At 44.5% G+C, this 21,874-nt stretch overlaps 2 protein-coding genes across 5 annotated transcripts in view; one reads left to right on the top strand and one right to left on the bottom strand.

Moving 5' to 3' along the window:
* The window catches only part of NOL4 (nucleolar protein 4), a 195,909-nt gene extending 174,810 nt beyond the window's left edge, over positions 1 to 21,099 (bottom strand). For 2 of the 4 annotated variants that reach the window (XM_086740772.1, XM_086740771.1), the window contains exon 1: positions 20,828 to 21,099. In XM_086740772.1, the coding sequence (XP_086596898.1) occupies positions 20,828 to 21,094 (267 nt within the window). In that variant the 5' untranslated portion in view covers positions 21,095 to 21,099. Of the gene's footprint in view, positions 1 to 6,202; positions 6,284 to 19,939; positions 20,031 to 20,827 lie in introns of those variants that run through there. The other 2 variants (XM_086740774.1, XM_086740773.1) reach the window with 2 other exon arrangements.
* LOC147601757 (uncharacterized) lies at positions 5,013 to 6,196 on the top strand (the record flags this gene model as incomplete). Its single annotated transcript, XM_086742959.1, is given in 10 exon segments — positions 5,013 to 5,247; positions 5,304 to 5,388; positions 5,425 to 5,622; positions 5,624 to 5,663; positions 5,665 to 5,726; positions 5,764 to 5,838; positions 5,840 to 5,883; positions 5,886 to 6,046; positions 6,049 to 6,111; positions 6,113 to 6,196. Coding segments are annotated over 10 exon segments (1,047 nt in total), but the record flags the coding sequence as incomplete, so codon positions are not given.
* Positions 21,100 to 21,874: the final 775 nt, after the last annotated feature.

The raw sequence follows: 21,874 nt of genomic DNA on the forward strand, positions 1-21,874 counted from the left end.
GAATAGTACTATACAAAACCAGGGACATTACAGATGAAATAAAAATCAAATGGTCACTTAGCCCATCCCCTGACAGAAAAGGGACTGTCTTCTGTTGCTCATTAAGTACTTCCTTCTGTCTTGTCTTAAATGACTCTTCTGAGGTAGCTTTCACCACTGCCTCTGAGACATTACTTTACAGACTAGCAGAGGTAAATACAGAATCTCCGGCTGAGCCCACGCCAACCGCCTGCTACAGAAGGTCTGCAGGCTGCTGTGCTGCTGTTCCTGAGTTATGTTCACCCGGAAGACAGACACAATACTAACACTCTCTAGGATTCATTTGGGGAATGGAGCTTCTCTGCCATACTAGATCACAGCTGCTGAGATAGAGCTAGCAAGGGCCTCTCAGTGGCAGCCAGAAACAGGTGATCACCTCCCTAAGGCTCTGCCAGATCACTGCCTTGTTTCTAGCACAGCTCCCAATTCCTGCTCTGCTCCTGTCAAAACCAGCTTCCCTTGCAGAGGGTCCAGCAAGTGCTTTCTTCACAAACTAAAAAATAATTTTAAATCCCATTGAAGATTCACATTGATTTTAATAAACTATGGCTCAACCTCCCAAATTGTCCTATTCTCTCTAAAACGATGCTCTGCCTGCAAAGGACTTCAGACACACCATCATCAGTTCTAGCTCCTCAGCAAAACCCATACAGATAGAGAGCTCACAGTTTCACATACATGTTAGAGATGGCTACGGCTATAAAGCTTCAAATCTGTGTTACAAGGGCAGCCAACATCCATTTTCATCTTGCTGACAGCATCAACGATAACATTTTTATTCTGCTGAACTTAACAAGGACTGAATTTGCAAATGCAATATTTTGTTTCTTTCTGCATCAATTCAACATTAATGCACCTTCTGAGATGCTGCTGTGCCTACAGGAAGCTTCAATTTGCTTTTGTCAAACCTTCACCTGCTCCTTACATCTGGCTTCATTCTCCCTGAACTACATTTACCAAGACACACTGCAGAAGGAGATCATGTGGTATTGTGAAACAGTAAAATCAAGGATGCCAGTGTAGTAGGAATTCTTGTATCACATTTCTCTCTTTGTAAATACATTGCACCCACTCATTTGCCTGCACTTTATAGCAACCACTATCTCCAAATAACCCAAAGGGCTTTGCAGCACTCGCACCAACAGATGGAGTCAGCTATGTGGACTGAATATGTACTTCATCTGCATCATTTTAGCCTTGTCTGCTCTAAGAGAAATACGCTATTACTTTATTGATGAATCACATCCGCTACTCAAACCACATATAAGGCCAGTTCTCCCTCACTAGGAAAACTCTAAATTCTAAATCCTACATCTACAACTGCCAAATCAGCATGGATCACGGAGATGTTAAAAAGACCACACAGACAAGCCCTCTTCTGTTCTGTGCCAAAACCCATTACAGTACTGTATTCTAAGTGCTACAGTCTTTAAAAGGAAATGACACAGTAATTTCCCATCAAATCAAATAATTTCTAGCATAACTTTTCATTGGGGGTATTCTGCATGTAACCTGGAATTTGCTTTCTGGGGAGACATCAGGCACAGCTGCATGTCTGGTAAATATGTGTGTGTGTTTGTTTTTTACACATGGGTGTGTGTGAAATTAAATTCAATTTGATTCAATAATACTTTACTGCCATGGCAAGCTGGCTAAATGTTGCCTAAGAAAAATGAACAAACTCTTGAGGTAGCTGTCACTAGTTGATACAATGCGTTTAGGATGACGCTTCATTCTGTGTCTGGGGTTTTATCCCATCTATCTATTCACCGCCACAGCCCATTTCCCATCTTGCTCAGTCATTTTGAACAGTAACCTGCCATCTGAGGGTACTTCACAACACAATGTCATCATTGCACTCTCCTTCTCCAGAGGTCAGGAATACTTTTTAATCAGGCTTTTTGACAAACACATTTTACAACTTCTGATGATACCCAAAAAAACCTTTCTGAAACCTCCTCAGAGTCTGGATGTTGAAGCAAAAAGGGTTGTTCCATTTCATTTTCTCCTATTAGACTTTCTGTTCAGCTGCTCCTTTTTTTGTTGCCTTTCTTTTTTGTCTCCTTGTTTCTGCTTGCAGCTTACACAGATTCCCGCTCCCTTCAGTGTATCTATTTCAGCTCTGCATATTCATGGAAATAAAGAAATCTATTAATATGACAGCATCCAGTCTAGCATTCCATTGTTTACATCCATCCTTCCCAGACCTCAGTTATACTGGGTACCATGAGTTAGAGACAGAATCAGAGAACCACAGAAATGCTTGAGTTGGAAGGGACCTTTAAAGATCATTTGGTCCAACTCCTCCTCAGCTTTCAAAAGATCAGGTTGCTCAGAGGCCGGTCCAATCTGACCTTGAACGCTTCCAAGGATGGTGCATCCACAGCTTCTGTGGGCAACCTGTTCCAGTGTCTCACCAGATTCAGCATAAAAAACGTATTCCTTATGTCCAATCTAAACCTACCCTCTTTCAGTTCAAAACCATTGCTTCTTCTTCTGTCACTACAGGCCCTTGTAAAAAGTTTCTCTCTATCTTCCTTACAAGCCCCCTTTAAGTATTGAAAGGCCACAACAAGGTCTCCCCGGAGCCTCCTCTTCTCCAGGCTAAACAACCCCAACTCTCTCAGCCTGTCTTCATAGGAGAGATGCTCCAGCCCTCTGATCATCTTCATGGCCCTCCTCTGGACATGCTCCAACAGTTCCATGTCCTTCTTATGTTGGAGGCTCCAGAGCTGAACACAGTGCTCAAGGTGGGGCCTCATGAGAGCAGAGCAGAGGGGAAGAATCACCTCCCTCAACTTTCTGGCCACATTTCTTTTTATGTTGGTGAGGATCATAATGGCTTAGAAGGAACCATAAAGATCAGCTCAGCCGATGCTATGTATAACTCAAGCCATATAAATTCTCTTAATTAATTCTTGCCAGTTATGGATGCTGTAGGACCTATTAGAATTACGGGGCTAAGAAATAATGGCATTGATGTTGCTTTCACATTGGATCCTCCTGTGCTCTTGCATTGCATCAGAAGGAATGCCTCCTGGTTGTGGTGAGATGGCACCTGGGAAATACAGTCTTCAGCAAGCCGTTTACCAGAATGCTGTCTTTCTCCAGAGCTTGCTTTACAGTGCAGCATACTCATGCAATTTTTTTTTCGTATTAAGCTTTTACAAGCTGATTTGTAAACTTCAGAAGCTGAACCTTCTAGACTCTTGGATTATGAAGCTGAGCTTTATATAATTTAAGATGTATTCAGTGTTCCTATCTCTGTAATTAAATTTTAGACTGTTTCTGTTACTTTGAGCACCTTCTGAATTTTTTTTCAAAGAGCTTACTAGGCATCAAGTTGAAAGGATTCTGCTGAAATTATAGCCTTCATTTTTACATCTTTCATATTTATGGCCTTTGTTTTAAGAATGATTATTTAACTGATATTTTAATTAATGAAATGGGTATGGAAAATCATTAAATTAGTCTGAAAAATCTTACGATTTAGGAAAAAACACACTTGTTTTCTTTCCTAGTTTCTAAGTCTACAGGGTCCGCTTGGGACATTTGCAGAGTTTAAAAGTTCTCAAAGAGCAGCCTGCAAGACAATTCATGGTTTATAAATCAACAGTATCGGTCTCTAGAACCACACTAACCATAGCATTTTATGCACTCATCAGTCAAAAGGCTGATAATGAAATACCCATGGTCCTTGAGAGATTTTGAGAACTGACAAGGAGTTTTTGCTGACAACCTCTTCTATACAGCTAAGAGGATTACTAAATGATTTTTGTCTGATTTTTTTTAACAGAAAAGTAGAATTTTCACAAGCATCTGACTGGAGATGAGATATTTTAAGAAAAAATGATAAACACCATGGGACTTACAATGAAATTGTAACAGTTGATAACACTCCACTTTTAAGCTATTTTAACATCTATAAAGAAAGAGAAAGCTTCCTGCTCTTTTCTACATTAACATCTTGAAGATATAGATGTGGTTTTGTGGCTTGTTTTTCACAAAGGAATTCATTTTCTATTTTCAGGGGTGATGTTATTATTGGTCAGGTATTTTACCATCTTTTTAGGTCTCAGCTGTGTTCTGTTGAAGACAATGGAAGTCCTCCAGCTGTGTTCCATGACACACAATCCAGCATTTAGTGAAGCTGATAAAAAAATAGTTTTCTCATATTATAGCTAAAGGATAAACCTCTTTTGGTACCCAGGGCTAAGGACATTCCTCCTATCCACTCCCTCTTCCCCATTCCTGGGCTGCCCTGCTCGGCTACATGGAGGAAGAGACCCACAAGCCTTCTTCAGGGGGACAGACTCGGCTTCAAAATATACCAGATTAGTATTTGCACATCAGGGACCCAAGACCACATTTTCACATCGTAACTATATGCAAACGTTTTCATTGACTGCAATAGCCAGTTTAGCACCTGGAGATCTAAAAATTGAGCAACACTACTTTCCAGCGATAGCTGTAACTATATACTATGCTACACACCACACAGCTACGTACACATGGTAAGGGCAGCAGGGCTGGTAAGGAAGAGGTGTCTCGAGTGCTGGGTCTGGCAAAAGCAGAAAGTGAGGGTGAACACCAGCAGAGACAGCAGCACAAGGTTTTATTTCCATTCCTGCACCTCAAGTCATGCCAACCACGACATGTCACTATTTACAGCAAGTATTTGTCGCTGCCGTGCCGCTGGGCAGCCCTACATCTGCCAGCAGAGCCTCAGGAGGCATCACGTCACGGTACGGTGAATTTACTTCAGGGACACGGGGCTTGTTTCCAACGGCGAGGGCTTCCCTGCGTCAAACCGCTGGCTCCCACAGGCCTGTGATGTGCGTGGACTGGACGGTCATAGTGTAAGCACGCTGCGGGTGCCCAGGACAGCCATGATGAAATGGGTACCAGCCACCTATGCCCACCAGCACCCATCCTCTGCCGGGAAGAGGGCAGGGTAGCATGGAAATCCACTCATGGCCGCCCACACCACTGCTCCGGAGGGTATTGCCCACCCGTCTCCAGAGCTAGCGTTATTCTGGGCGCTACCGGTGCCAGCAGTAACCACCACCCTGGGCAGACACAGGGCATCTGCCGCACCGAAAACACACCGGAGCGACCGCTTTACCTCACGTTATTACCTGCCCGAACGCCTGACCGCGCCGGCGCTGGCTAAGGCCGCGGGGGCGCAGGCCGAGGCGCGGCGGGATGGCGGCTGCGGGCCGGGCGGGGGGATGCCCCCCTCCTCTGCCCTCTCCCGACCGCAGCCCTTTCTCCGGCGGGCTCTGGCACCGCCTCGCAGCCGGGCCCCGCGGGAGCCCGGCCGGGGAGCGGGGCGGGGGGAGGCGGCGGGCGGCGGCGGGCGAGGGGGCGATGGCCGGGCGGGAGCCGCACAGGTGCTGCCGCAGCCCGTCGCCATGGGAACCGCGCGGTGCGGGCGGCGGTGGGGGGAGGCCGGTGCCGAGGGCACGGTGGCGGGGCCGGGCCGGGCCCCCCCTCCGCGAGTGGGAGTGAGGAGCGAGTGTGGGTGTGCGTATGTGTGTGTGTGTCCCGGAGGTATTTCACTGTTACCATAGGAACAGGCTGGGGGGAGGCGATGGCGGCACAACCGCACCCTCTCCCCGCTCCCCCCTCCCCCGTGCCCTCAATGCCAGCCCAGGCCCTGCATCAATTAATGGAGCCGGCACAGGGCTGCGGGGAGGAGGAGGCAGGGAGCGAACGGGGCAGCCCTCGCCCCGGCCCCCTCCTCGCCCCTCAGGGCAGCCCCCGCACCCAGCTGGCGTCGCGGCCCAGGGCGGCCCCGCACCCCGGGACGCGGTTCCCCGAGGAGCGGCCCCGGCAGATGGCCCCGCCGTCCCCCCTACCCCTCCCCGTCCCGGGCAAGGTGCGCCTGGGGAGAGTCGCTCCGGAGCGGCGGCCGACGACCTCCGGGGGACACCCACGGCCTGTGCAACGGCGGGGGGGGGGGGGGGGGGAACAACAACAACAACAACCAAACCCCCAGCCCGCCCGGCGCGGCGGTTGTGTACGGCACCATATGGCTGCAGGGGGAGGGGGGAAGGAAATGTCTGCCGGCTGTGGAACCGCTGCGCTCATTATGTCCGATGGAGTCACGGTCACCGCGCCTCCCGCCCCCGGGGGAATGAGAGGGGACACGGCCTCTCACCGCTTCGGCTCCCATCACACAGAGATTTGGGGTACGGCGTGTCCCCCCCCCGAGCCCCTCAGTATTACGAGGGATGGCTTGAGCTCCGGGGATAAATAAGCAGCGGTCTGGCTGCTCTTGTGTTGGCGGTGAGGAAAAACGCAGCCCCTTCCCCAAAGTCTTGTCTCGATTTCTGTCAAAATCCGCGTGTTATCCTTTGTGTAAGGACGAGCGTCTGGGACAGAGCTCTGTTCTGAATCACCACACTGCAGTGCTTCAAACGTAGAAGGAAAATACAAAATAAAAACACGGCCAGTATTTTCTATGGTGTGGTTTGAGATGAAAACCTGACCCATTTCGGGGCATTTCTGCTTATCATTGACACGTATTAAGAGTTGGAATTGAAGTTCCAAGCATCAAACGCTACAGCACGATCCACAGCGATTAATGCTATTTTTTTTTTTTTTTTTTTTCCTTCCAAGTGCGGCAGTCACTCATTTCAGAGCCATCCTTGCTGCGCGGCACTGACGGAGGCTCGCGGGGTGCAGCGCATCCTGCCTCTGGAGAACCTTCTCAGCCAGGGGCAGGGGAAACGCTTTGAAATGGCTCATGTCTTTTTGCCCTCAATGATTCAAAAGAGAGGTGCTGAACCTCGGTATTATCAGAGAGATAAAACCCACAGACTACGGGGTTTGATGATAGGCAACTATACTGCTATCCATATTACCTTGTAAAATTGAAGTATTGATTTTTTTAAAGCATGGTTTGCTACTTAGCAGACCAATCCCACTACTATTGTAGTCAGTGGGATTTTGCTATTGACTTTAGCGGGAAGAGGGTTTTTGCCTTTAAAATGGTCTATTTCACATTATTATGGTAATGTCATTCAGCAGTTCTTAAAATCTGCCTTCTTGGCCTTGGACATTTTAAAAGATTGATGTACAAATTATTTCAGCTCAACTTATTCACCTCATTTCTGCTCATGCCATGTCCAAAGTTTCGTTTAAATAAATAAGATGATAGATAACTTATTGCTCCAGATGGTGGTGGGTGGATTGGACCTAATAGATTCTCCAGTTCCACATTTTTAAGGGTTTTTGGTTTGTGGTTTGTTTTTCTTTCAATTTTACAGAAGCCTACATTTAGAAACCCATTTGTAGATCTCCTCTTGTGTGCAGCTTAGCCTGCATTTGGTTGCTCACCAAAACAGCGTGCCTTCCAAAGAGAGATTAAAAATATTAACATGCAGCCAGCACAGTGAGAGGTTCAGTTCAACTGATGTTACACAAACGGGGCTGATCCTACTGCCCACAGATAATATACACTTGCGTCTTGGCACCTGCCATTGGATTGGAATTAAAAACGAGAAACAGCAGGCCTCGAGGTCTGGAAATAAAGGCAGCACAAGGGAAAAACGGTTCTCTGCCTATGAGTAAATAATAATCTGCAGCAGTAAAGACATGGCAAGGATAGAGGAAAATGCATGGCACTGCAGACATCAAATAGATACTGGGGCCATGACACAACGGCAAATGCATTCAAATTCAAATTGCAAGGTGTATCTAGCACCTGTATTGATTATTTGCATATTTGTATAAAGACAAGCTTTTCAGTGTCTAGCAAGATTCTGCTTAGCTACTTTCTGCTATCTCATGCTGTGATACCCAAATGTTGACAAATAAACTCCAATTTGAAATAAATGCTGGGGAATATACAAAGAATTTGTTCAAAATTTTGCTGACATTAAATTCAGCAAAACAAAATGAAACCAAACCATCCTGTTTCATCTTCCTCACATTTTCCAGGCAGTTTTAATGGTTAGGTAGTTAATACCTTCAGGTTGTTCTGTGTTTATAGGCAGCCAAAAGGTATGCTTACCTGCATAAATGTCGGTTTTGAAGATCAACAGTACTTTTATTATCAAGTTAACAGGAAGCATCAGCTGTCTTTTACCTGGTTTACCTCATTAGCTTTATTATTATTATTGTGTAATATATAGCATGTGTTTTCCAGGCTTATTTTACTTTCCTCAGCCTCCACCTCTCCCAGAGCTGCCTTTCTTGCTTTAGGATGAGCTGATAGGGAGCTATTAAGCCAAAGTTTGTTTATACTTGATGGGCTTTAACACTTTGTTCTCTCATCTCATTTTTCTTCCACTCTGATTAGAAGCAGGATTTCTCTAATGCAAATATAGTTCAGAGAGACAGGGAAAAAAGAAAGAGATCTGAATTCTCCCCATAGCATAGGTCCTAATGCAATACTCAGAGAAAAGGGAGAATACTTAGAAACAAGCAAAGAAACCACCTCAGCAGTGTAACTGAGGTTGTGTTGTGTATGTTTTGTGGGGAAGGGGAAAGGATGAGAGATGCACTTTTAATCAACTTAAAATATGGAGAGTTTAAAGGACTAAGCTCAAGCTTGTTCTCCAGTTTGGCTTTTCCCTCCCTAAGCAACCAGAATATGGGGATTTCTGCAAAAGACAGCTGTCTGTACAGTGCATTGCGATGAGTGCAACTCTGGCACTGCAGAAGATGCTAACCAAAGAGGAGGGAGCAGGGTGCTGCTACTATTATTTCACAGTTGAATTTGGCCTTGCTGTCATTAAATCTTTCCAGACACTTTTACACGTTTTACAAACATGTCTGTATGCTTATTAAGCACTGGTCTATCGCATTGGAATATACTGCGGCAAAATGGGGTAGCAGTTCTAGGTAAATTATTCTTTATGAATAGAACTTTATCTGAACGTGTCCTGTTGAGAACGTGGTCACTGCCACCCACTCAGCCGATACCAGCTGATCAGGGTACTGGGTGCACATGGCGGAGGCTCTGTGGGTGGACTCCTCGCCTGGCCACCGGCCATTAGAAAGCCTAAGCATCACCCATATCGTCAAAACCTGGGCGTAATCTTGGTGCAAAAAAAAAAAAAAAAAAAAAAATTCACAGACCTTGTGCTGGTCCTGTCACAGGAGGGGATTTCATCCAGCACAAGTTAGGATGACAGGACTGGTCCTTCAAAGCCTCACAGATTTCACCAGCTTGACTCCTTCCAACTTCCTACAGCTACAGTTTTTCAGCTCTTCTGTAGGTCTGTTAATTTTACTCTTTGGATCTATTAAGCAAATTAACAATTCACTTTAAAATACTTTCACAGAACCATCAATGTTTTAATTTATTTGCTTGCTTTCAAATTACAGCAAGAATGATAATGCAAATCTGTGGAATTTTTTTAAGTCTATGTGAAAATTTTCCTGACTTTACATTTATTAAGAATTAAATAAATTATTTTAAATCTGGTAATTACCTATAAATTCATTAAAGTTCAATTATAAGAGGCAGAAAAAAGACATAGTTCATTAGAATTCTATTAATTAAATTGCTCTACTTATTATTAATAATAAATTTTGACCTGCTTTCACCTATTTCAGAATGCTTTTTCCTACACAGTTTTTGAAAACAGCCTTTTTGGTTCAAGTTGAAAATGTAGGGGTTCAAGTATAGGTAAAAGAATATTTTCAGTTCTACAGTTTCCTCAAAGTCCAATGTATCTTGCCAAAATTGGGCTGATTTGAAGAGAATAATATTAGAATTTGCTATGCAGAAGGGGCAGTTAAAAGGAATAAAGTAGTTTTATTTTAATGGGCTTTATTCAGCTCTAGACCTAGCTTTATTTATATTGCTTTATTATTTGCTTCAGCGCAAATTTAATTCCATGGAAGCTCACCATATGCCCAATTCAGCTCTCAGCTACACCAAAACAATGATAACCAGGCCTTGTGCACTGGTAAAGCAAAGCCAAGGATTTGTGTAGGTTTTCTAAAAAAGGTCAAAGACCAATGAGTTTACAATATACATCTTTCTGAGAAGTTCTGTTTTTTTGCTGCTGTATACATACAGAACTTATTATCCCATCTCCTTGTTGGATAAGCCCAATTTGAAACAAAAATGGGTAAAGAGATGTGGTCTATCTGAACTACAGGTTTTAGACAGATGCCTGGAATTGGAATATAGCACTCATTAAAAAAAAAAAAGCTGAGCTGTTTGCTTGCTACAAATGAAATACTTTAGTATTGTGGCTACCATGGCTATGAAGATTTGCTGAACTCTCAGAATACAAAAAGATAAAGGTTATCAAAAGATGTCATAAAAAAAAAAATCATGACTATGTCTAGGTTAAGGGAGAAAAGAATTAGTTACTTTCTTTATTGTCTTCCAATGCTGTTTTCTTCAGAAATTCAATGGGACAGGTCAATCTAATTAGATAGATGCCACACTTTATGGTCAAAATGGTCAAAAGCAAAGTCTTCCAGAAATTGTCATCATTTGAATTAGCTAATTTCCTCTTATATCTGCAGTTAATTCTCTAATAAGTCTGCTTTTCTTTTTTTCCTTCCCACTATAGTAAGAGTTTGGTAATAGTGCAATAAGCATTGAAACAACAACCAAAAAAAATCCTAGAACAAACAGGCAAAAATATGAAGGTGAAAACGGCACATTACTTCTCATCGCAAGTGGAGTAAATTAAAAAATGGGGCTGGTTCATCACAAACTTTCTGTGTAAATCACTGTAATCTCATGCCCTGGTCCACACAGGATACTGCTGGAGCTCAGAAACTTGAATGCTCTCCTTCCTTCCTCCAGACCAGTAATATCACTACAACAACGAGCCACAGGAACCACTACGGTCAAACTGACCAATGAATCACCTGGTCCCATCACCAAGGGATGTTTCAGAGCTCAGTAATTAGTAAATAAACAAATAAACCTCTAAACAAAATACGGCGCATGCAGGTGCATTGTGCAGTAATGACAAAATTCTTTTCCTCTGCTACCTTCAGCCAACCTAAGAACGCACACCTAAAACTGAATAATCTGATCATGAAACAAGACCACCAGCAATACTAAAATTCAGTACAAAGGGGAAGAGAAGATGCTGGGATTCCACCACACTCTGCAAGTCTTCCCTTGCGTTGACTGTATGGGCTGGAACATGACCAACCCCAATAGATGCTCCATGGGAAGACACCTGAGGAGATGCTGCAAGACACCAGGTAAGAGCAAGGCAGGAGGTAAGTGCCATCACCAGTGCCCAGGGCACAGAGGAGGAAGGGCAGGAATGTGACCTTGTCCTCACTTCTGCTCCATCCAGCAAAGCTGAACCAACGTAAAGAGCATACTGCATCCTGGCAAGAGCCACAGAGCTATCATTCCCTTGTAAAATCCTTGGAAGACATTTTGGCTGAATCAGTCAGAGTTTCCCTAGGGGCTGCAATGCAGACTTTCCAGTCCCAACACTATGGGTTATAAAACAATGGCCTAGCTTTGAATTTACCTTTTGAGATGGTTGTCAAAAGAGTCTTAGAAGAATGGAATAGGATTAATAAGGGTGGCTGCTGAATTTTCTCTCTCTGCTGTTCATCATCATTTACACCACACCATTTCCCTCAGCTTCTTTCTACCTCTTTACGTGTCTGTTTTCTACTGCGCATTTTCTCTTAACATTCATCTTTCTGGGTGATACAACCACTAAAATCTATTTCTCTTATAAGTACCCCTTTTCTTTAATTAGCTCAGTTACCTTCCCTGGACCTTTCATCTGTCATGACCTTTTAGAGGTGAAGTAAATACACTTAAGCATATTATTAAAGGCAAGGACATACCATTTAATTAACGAGAAGAATAAGTTTTTAATGTTATTCTCTATACTCTTCCTAATGCAAATTTTTGTTATCCCCACTATGCTTATTGAAGGTATACTTATTGATTTGTTTGAAATTATTCCTAAATATTTCCCTTGAGATGTCATACTAATTCTATATATTTAAAATGTGATTGAAGAGCTTGAATTCTTCCTTTCCTTTCAAAAAGCTAATGTCACAATGGCATAAAATGTAAATTATCTGGCAATGGTCTGTAGGGAATTCTGCCTGCCATGATTTCTCCTTTTTTTCCTTTGTTATGATATTTCTATTTTCCCTCCCAATTCTTCCTTGACTTGCTTAACCTAATTAGTTTGCATCCAGTGTTGAAATGCCTTCATTTGTCTGAGTTTTATGTGTATATATGTATATACACACATATATATACACACTTATCTGTGGGTATATATGCATTTGTATAGGTCTCAAACACTTCCTATGGTTTCTCAACTCTTCACCAGCTTTAATTTATTCTCATAGCCAAAGTTTCAACCCTGCTTTAATAAAGTCAGTATCAGATTGGTATCATTTCAGAAGGAAGCCAGAACCAAAGTTTCACCTGAAAATTATTTATGAACAGGTCAAGTGAGAGGAACGTAATTAACCCTTACAAAATCCAAACTAGTTGCACCAACCAGGCATAGTTCATATTGACACTTAACAACTCTATTTTTAATTATTTTCTTACTCATTTTTTTTTTCTGGTGTTAAAATATGGTTCACGGGTCTGTCATTTCTACGAACTATCTTTACCACCTTTTTTTTTCTCTTTCTAGTACATTTTTGGCTATGCTCCATTATCATTGCCGTATATAGTGGCAACTGATGAATTTAATAATATTTTAGTTACTTCATTCTTAAGTATTTTTAGTGTTCTTGGATTTGTATTAGTCCTGGTGATGCACTGCAATTTTGTATTTTGATTTGCGATTGCCTGTTTTTGTTATTCCTCTATTTGTGACCATTCTTCAGTTCTGTCACCTGGAAAATGTAAACCCAGGACAGGTATTTCCTCATCGCCCACAACAGAGTAGATACATCCTGAAAAATGTAAGTTCCGTGAAACCTTTTTATACTCCTTTGCTTTCCTGTCTGATGAAACATCTGGCCATACCTTAGCTGTTCTTTTCTTGATGTATCTAAATAATCGTATAATTACTTGCTTGTTACTCATCTTCTACCAGCTCAGGATCGTCCATTCAAAAGTTTGACTTCCCACGTGGCAACACAATGCTGCTTTACCCTACAGACAGGTCATGATGTAGTAGCAGCTACTTCAGCTCTGGATCTGTATTGAACACAAGTTTTCTATAGAATCCACCTGGCAGTATTGGTATGTATGAGTCTAGAGGCAATGCAGAGAGCAATCACAAGACATACTCATTTAAAAATTGTATGGTGAGTTAGTGATAAATCATTTATGTGCAAGTGATCTCACCTCCTAAATTTTCTTAAATACAGCCAAAACGTTATTGCATCCATCTCTTGTTGTGTTAAAAACTTTGCGGTAACAAAATTTACCAAGTTTTCAAATACATAGATCTTACTAGCAATATTGTATAAATAACCTCTCATTTCGCAGAGGAGTTTCATTACAGGCTCTCAAGTGAAAAAGGTTGAATGAGCTTCATCCCAGGCTCAAGTAGGTCATTTAATAAAAATTGTCCTTCCAAGTCTATACAGAATATTTATTTCTGAAAAAAAAGTCTTTACTTGAGGCTAACTCTAACATTGATCAGATTTATTAAGTAAAATGTTCACTGTAGATAGCCCCTTAAGTTGAAGAGCATCCACATACGCAACTAAATGGTTCAAACCCTACAATTCCATTGCAACAACCAGCTTTAATCCCTGCAGACACACATAATAACTGCCAGGTTTTGGGGCTTGCAGAATTACTGAATAAACAGTTAAAAGCCTGTACAACTATCCCTAATAAAGCTGATCATCGCTAAGAAAATTCATTTGCACCCAGAACACTCAATGCCATAACTTGTAGCAAGTCTTTCCTGGCAATGTCTGTATTCTATGGATATTTTATGTTTTTAGACCATTAAAAAAAAAAAATCTCGCTGGTGGAAATGCAAGGTTTTGAGGCTCATCTATTTAAACAGAGCAGAAGGGTAATTTAAGGAAGCTGCACGATCCCTTTCAGTGCTGTTGCAGGACAATGTAAACAACTCCCATGCACCAGCTACTCTCTCCTGAGTTTTCTAAAGTCAGAAAGGCTTCCGGCAGGTTTAAAATGACACATAGAAGATAAAAACATCTTTTACGTCCTGGAAAGCTCTACTCATTTTGGAGGCTGTGTTGATCAGGGTCAGCCTACTCAGTAAGGAACAAAAGATTCCTGTGATGCTCTGCGGTGCAGGGGAGGCTGCAGAATCTGGTCGGATCCTCCTTCCTGCCACGCTGTCTCATAATCCTTCCCCACATCTACCTCATTTTTATCTTTCTCCGACATTTGCCCTGCCTGTTTTGTTCCCCTTTTACCAGCAGACTCTCAGCAGGTGTATCCTGCGTGCGGGGAAAGATCAGGACCCAAACAGCTTCTTTCAGACCAAACACAACAGCTGCCGGTTGCCTCCTTTCACCAGCAGACCCAAACTCACGGTTCATTGTCAGCCACTTTTAATTTATTTCTGTAGCATAAAAACAAATCTGAATCATTAACTCCCACATTCGTCCAGCACTAGCACCAGCCCTCTTCCCCCAAGGGCCTGTGTTCATGATAAGGCCTCTCTACAGGGAGTCTTCCTGTCTATATACGTGTGTAGTCTCTCCGGATTGTGTCTGCTTTCTATCTGGAGCGTGGAACAAGAGCAATGGTGAAGGCGGAACACCGGAACAGGTTGCCCAGAGAGGTGGTGGATGTCCCATCCCTGGAAACATTCAAGGCCACGTTGGACAGGGCTCTGAGCAACCTGATCTGGTTGGAGATGTCCCTGTTCCTTGCAGGGGGGTTGGGCTACATGACCTTTAAAAGTCCCTTCCAAACCTAACTATCCTATGATCCTATGGCGATCACCTCAAAAGTTAGGGAAAGAAAGTATCTCCATAAAAAGATCAGGAAAAGGCCCATTACACTGTACTGAAGCATATCAGCCTGTCCTAGCAGTAACCTGCTAGCAAACACTTGCGTACCTCTCATTGATCACATAGCCATGCAGCCACAGAAACAATGCTGGGCACCTCTGACAAAAATCGGGGCTGAGGTGCCTGAGCTGGAGTCCCTGCCGTGCTGCATCACGGCCAAATCCAGCCCAGCTTCCCTGGCGAGAGGCGGGGAGTGAGAGACTGAAGAACCAAGTTTGCTCTCACCTCCATCTTTTCAGTAAAGCTTCCCAGCAGCATGAAAATTAAATCGGGAGTTTTTTACTCTGGGTCACTGGAAAGATTTGGGCTTTCGAGCAACAAGCCTGGCCTTTACCAGGCAATTGCACTGAATCTGCCATCCTGTCTCTCACAATATGTGGGTATATATGGGATGGGTATATCAGGAGTAGTTATTGTTATGGTATTGCTACACCTGTTTAAGGTTTCTAAAGTAACAGTAAGATTTTCCGGTTTTACAGAGGATCACTTTTAAATGTGCCCCTTTTTAAAAATTTCTTCTGTTTGGCACATGTTTCTTTGGAAAATTCTAGCTCAACATTGTTACCACGAGATCTCAGCTCCTCTCCCTTTGCCTCTCCCTCACACACACATGTGGAGATGGGACCTTACATACGGCTGCTTTAACATTTTCAAATTTCAGGACAGAGTTACTCTCTTTATTCATGAACGCTTTGCTGAATGCCTGCATTAGGAGTTGCCAACTAAACCGGTTTTGTTCCATCTGCTGTGACCATTTTCCAGCACTGTCTGTCTGATTCACCAGCATCCCTCCTCACAGAGTCCGTCGGGAGGCCTGCAAGCGGCAGGGCAGAGGCTGCGGGTAGCTGGAGGAGACGACCTTCTGCAAACCTCAACAGGGGTAAAGGAAAATGGGGCGGGCACTTAAAACGAGACATGGCAGGGCTGGAATACCGCGTCCGAGACTGGAAGGTGTGTTTCACAGGACTGTAAACTACCACTGAATTGTACCTTGGGATAAATTATAGCTCACCCTGAGCATCACCTCCTTGTGGTACTTACTGCTATTACGTATTGGCAGTTCAGCAGGCTACAGAGCTACCAATATACATTTGACAAACTCTTTTATTCATTTTTTATCTTGATGGCTACAAAAATGGGGAGAAATGCAATGAAGCAAAGCTGCATATTTTCATATTGCTATAAAATGCCCTAAAATAACAAACAATTTAAGACATAATTTAAAGCACCATATTTTGACATGTTGTGATCTGTTTCTTCTATTGTTTATAAACAAAGTAGTTATATAAAATAAAACGAACCATAAACTCGTGTGTCCATCTACTACTCTTCATCACTGACAGAACAAGAGGTGGGCTGGGATACAGCCGTTTCCAAAGAACTGACTGGCCTATAATTTTAAGCCCTAAATCTTGTAATCAGATTCAGTAGTACAGCCCGGCACCTGCAGAGAGCCTCACTGGTCTGCTAGCGGCGATCTGACAGCTACCGGATCCTCTTGGAGGAGCTAAAGAGTTAACTAAACGGGAAAAAAATTTGGTTTCTGAATGAAAGTTCATTCTAAGCTTATAGTTGGAGAATATAAAAGACACAGGAAGATTCATACATTAGGCTTGTGATTTCGTTAAAGTCAGTGGTGTCACTGCAAATTAATAATGACATAAAAGCAATCCGAACTTGGCCTTTGAGGTTATATTCTATTAGTTTGCTAATACCGTGTAAATTCTATATTTGAGACATATCCTGCAGTCATCTTAGCCCTTCTCTTTTAAAGGAAAGTTCTGCTTAGAATCCACTGATACAGCTTAGGCCATTATTTTTTAACTTATTTTTAAAGCAAGACTGATTTTAGAGGCCATATTTGTGACTATGGACAACATCAAGCAAAGAGACAGAAAAGTGGTGAAAATAAATTTGTTTTCAAGTTGCCAATTAATAAATAGTTCCAGTTAAAGAACTATGCAGAAAACACAAACAAAAAAAAATCCACCATAAAAATCACATATACGGTCAGGAAAGATATTATATGAGAAATATTAGTTCCACGCATCCTTAAGGATTGTCAGTACTGACCATTAAAAGTTTATACTGTCAGCCATTTGGCATATTTGTTGGCCTAACACGTCCATACTGTGCGTTTAGGCTGGGCATCATTTCACTACTTTCATAAAGTGCAGCTTGGGCTTAATGAAAGAAAACCTAGGACGGTAACAGCAGCACCCTGAAAAGTTGCAGAAGTGAGATCATCCCTGGGTGGCACACCGGAATACCTTACTGTGTGCTGTCCCACTTTGGACCTAAAATGGCTGTTTTGCAGGGAATGTTGTTGCTTGGTGACCAAAAGTGCATCTCCTAGGCCACAGAGGGATGTGACCGTTCAGAGATTGATTTGTTCCTGCTGCTCTTGAGGAGACCATACCCATAAAACAGATTAAGCCAGCACATAATCATCTATGTGTGCTCCTTGCTAGCATGCTTAAACTTGCAGATGGGCCCGTGACTTTGAGCTACTTACCAACCAGGCAAGGGAAAAACAGAATAACGCCTGGTGCGCAGCTGCCCACAGAATATGAAAGCAGACCAAGGCTCAGCTACTGTGAGTCTGCAAGACACCCCTGCTTCAATTAAGGCTCTGTTGTACATCTAGCCTGTTCCGGTGCAACCTCCCAGTTGCTATCAGGCTCTCTTTCTTTCATTAGAATCAAGTAGTTAATTAGCCCCAGCCTGTCCTCTCTCCTTCTCTCTTTCCCTTTAACACAGCAGTAATGATGTCTAATTACCAGCAGCAGTGGATTACAGCACCATCAGGAGCAAATCTCTCTGGCTGACAGCAAAGCTGAGCAGCAAATCTTAAAGCTTCAAGGAGAGAATAATTCCTAACAAAATACTTGAATATTTGCTTCTTTTTTTTTTTTGACCAGCTTGTGACAGTAGAGTCCACCTTGTAATTTCATCCATCCTGTTACTGCAGAGGGAGCGCTCATGCTGCCAGCAGTGATTAATTTTAAATTGAAATTACTCTTACCTATGGTGAGATCAAGTGATGGACAGGAAGAGGGAGAGGAGGAGGGAGGGATTCGTCGTTTGGGGATCTGTTACTGTTTGTGGCTCTCCCTGTGGACTGGATGAGCTCAAATTTATGGGGTAAAAAACCAAATAAAACAGTGGAGATCTTTCTAAAGGGTCATAAATTAATAAATTCTTAAACAATTTGAGTTAAAGAAATGAGAGAATGCACCTTTAAGGCTTACCAACAATTACTGTCTGAGGAAAATCCAGTCTTTCCCCTGTAACTTATCATTCCTGGCTGGATGAAATCCTAGGCCTCATGAAGTCAATAGGAGCTTTCCCACTGACCTTCTCTGGGCCAGGGGCTGCACCCCTCTTATGTTGAAGGGATTCTTTCAGAGCCTCCAGCGCCCGGCAGGCACTGCCCCTGCCCCGGCCAGAGCTCATACAAGCCATGGCCACCCTACGGGTCTGCTTAAAAACACCTTTGCCTTTTGTGATGGGATAGTGACGCCGCTTTCATGGTTTTAGGAGGGGACGGCATTTGTTTCTCAGGGCTGAATGTTCTACAAGAGTGCTGAGTATCACTTTTTCTCATCCATGTTGGACAACAGACTTACGTTGGCCAGCAGGAGGGAGGAAATTTTACCGAAATACAAGACCTTTTCTCTCAGGTTTTATATGTCATTGTTCAAGTAATGTACTGATATTCTGAAATGGCTTATGGATATGTCACGTTAACTTGCCTGCCTTCCTTTTATTAGCATGCCTGCTTCACTGCTTAAACTACCTGAAGGTAGTTGCTTCTGTATGAATACCTATAGGCACATATAAGGATGGACCTTCACAGACATTCACGGTTAAGACTATGATGCCCCAATTGAACAAAAATGAGACCAGCAAGGCGTTCGACCTCTGACTGAAATCTGAAGGAAAAAAAATAAATTTTGAGTATTTGATCCAAATAAAAAAATAGAAGAGGGAATGGCAAGGTGGGACTCCGGGCTCTCGTGGCCTGGAAAAGTGAGAGAAAATAGGCAAGCTGATCATCACTGCATTTTGTCTTTCAGAGGCTCAGAACAGCACTTAGTTTTTAAATTCCACCTTACAAAATTAAGGTTAGCTTTTTTATTTACTAGCGTAGTCCATGTAATTTTAAAAAATACTGGGTTTGCTTGCAGTTTTGAACTTGCAGTGAAAAGGATAATCTTAGAAATAAAAGATTGTGCCTACAGGCTCTCCAAAATTATTATTCCAGTAAGCAGAAGAGAGATTAAAAAATACCAACCTATTTGGAGACTTCTGCTTTAGACAACATTTACATTATAAATTTAGTCTACAGTACCTGCTGCGGTCAGAGATTAGCAATCAGTCGTCTAAGAGTAGAAGAGAAATTCTACATTCCAAATTCCCTGAATCTATAGGCAGACCTACAAGGCAAGGCTTTGGTGACTAAAAATCATGGAGAGAGAACAAACCCTGTCCGGAGCATCCCTTTCAGTTCCCATCTTCCTATTTGTAAATGCCTTAAAATTAATTTCCCACCTCTGCCTCCTCGCAGCCATGACGGCGGTGATGACAGGAGGGCCAAATACCAGCCGGCCCCGGGGAATGCCCAGGTTTATGACTTCAGCGAGGCAGAGAGCGACAGATTTCCCCGGCATCCTACGTCACAACCCAACCCAGAAGACTTTCCAAGAAGCCTCCTTTGCTGCGCCGCCCAGCAACCTTCCCGTTAGGTCGGAATAAGCTGCCAGTCCAAAAAAAAAAAAAAAGAGAATATTGCTCATCCAAGCCAAATGCCCAGGCAGGAATATTTTTAATTGCCGGGTTTCCTTTCTCAGCTCCCCCTCCCCGCCCCACGCACAGACAAAAGCAGCTTTGCTTGCGTGACCCGGAGCATAAGAAGTAAGAATAATGACACATCAGAGAGAGTTCAATAGGCAAAACCTACTTGCAGCCAACAGTCCCCATCTTCTCACACAGGAAAATCTGTCGCTCCTGCCACCAGCGAGCATCGCGGCTCTCCCGCTGCCAGACCCGCGCCCAGCTCTGCAGCTCCAGCCGCGCCACCCGCAGCCGCGTTTTAAGCCTCTATGGCTGCGAGACCCGTCCGACCCCATGGAAGGGGAACAAAATACACACCCTTCCCTTCGCTCGTGGGGAGCCCTCTTCTCCCTTTGTTGAGCATCCCCTGTCTTTCTCCCTCCCTCCTCTCACCGCCCCCCCCCCTCCACCCGCCGCCGCCGTTACTGGCGCAGCCGGCGCTCCACAGCCAGCCCGGCGCATTCGTGCCGCTCGGCGGCTCAGGGGCTGCGGGCTAACAATAAAAAAAAAAAAAATTAAAAAAAAATTAAAAAAAAAATAAAAACCACAGATATCCCGGGGAAACAGCCCTCCAGATCACCGACCGGCGCCACGCTGTGCTTTGTGCCCCCCCCCCCAACCCCACACCGTGTGCTGCCGACCGGAGCCCGGCACAATGGGCCGGGGGGACAATAGCCCACCCCAAACCCGCCGCGACGGGCCGAGGAGCGGGGTGTGGGGAAGAGGGGACGGGTGGTGAGGGGGACACACGGACAGACAGACACAGGAGGGGGGAGAACGGCACGGCCCCGGCGGGGTGTGCTGCGCGCACGATCGCTTTAAAGGAAAGGACCCACAAAAGACCTCGGCGGTGTCTGATGTGACAGGCAAACGCAACATGGTGAGGATGACTTGGGGGGTAGGGGGGGAGGAAGGAAGGAGCCAACTGCGGCCGCGGCCCCCCCCCCTGCGCCTCTCGCTCCCGGAGCGGGCTGCAGCGGCCGACATAGAAGAAGGAAGACAATTCTCTACTAACCGTGGTTTTGACTGGCACGTACAGCACTTGCTTCCCTCCTCCAGCACCACCACTGACCTCGTCCGAGTTGCCGAGCTGAAAGCCTTTCGATTTGACCCAGAATTTGAATTTGGCGTTATCCGTGGAGCTCGACTCGGAGCCGTTCAGGAGCTGGACGATCCGGTCGTATTTTTTACGGGTCACCGTCTTGGTTTTTCCCGAGTCCCCGTAAGTCCTGAGACACCAGTCTTGAAACTGGCGGTACATGTCCCGGTCGCCGCTCTCCATAATCTCCTAGTACCCACGCGCGCACATGCACACGCCGGGCACACACACACACACACACACACACGCACACACACACGCACGGACGGGCAGGCAGGCACACGCACACGCCGCCCCGCCGCGGGCCGGGGTGCGGGGCCGGGCCGCCCCGCCGCACTTTGCACCTGTTCACCCAGCGCTCATGAAAAATGCATCCAGCTCCCAGCCGGAGCGAGGGAGGTCCCGGTGCAGGCAGATCCCGGCCGGTTTTTTGTTTTTTTTTGTTGTTGTTGTTGTTGTGGTGGTGGTGGTGGTGGTGGTTCGGGCGGGTGGGGGGCCGGGAGAGGGGGATGGGTAGGGGGGGCAGCAATCAATTCAATAGTGTGGCAATGTTCTCCTTTTTTTTTTTTTTTTTTTTCCCACAAAACGGGTCTGGTGGAGGCTCCCCTTATCCTTCCACTGTACGTGATCAGTCTCTTTAATAATTGTGCAAGGCAGGACTATCCCACTGGCTCCAGCAAGCGTCTTACCCGGAGAGGGGTTCGGGTGGATAAATAATTAAAATCCTATCCCTCGGCTTAGCGAAGAGAAAAGAAAATATTGATTCGGATCCTTCTTCTTTTCCATACATCAGCAGCACCCGGATTCACGCTGGATAGCGCAGGTGAAGGGGGGAAAAAAAAAAAAAAAAAAAAAAAAAGAGCCCAGCCTCCTCCGCCCTGGGCTGCCTTCTCGAAAGGCTTTTCCGTCTCTGTCCGGGCTCTGCCTCTGCCCGCAGCCGCCTCGCCGCGCAGGATGGAGGGA

This window comes from Chlamydotis macqueenii, chromosome 2 (assembly GCF_036417535.1).
Source record: "Chlamydotis macqueenii isolate bChlMac1 chromosome 2, bChlMac1.mat, whole genome shotgun sequence".
NCBI lineage: Eukaryota > Metazoa > Chordata > Aves > Otidiformes > Otididae > Chlamydotis > Chlamydotis macqueenii.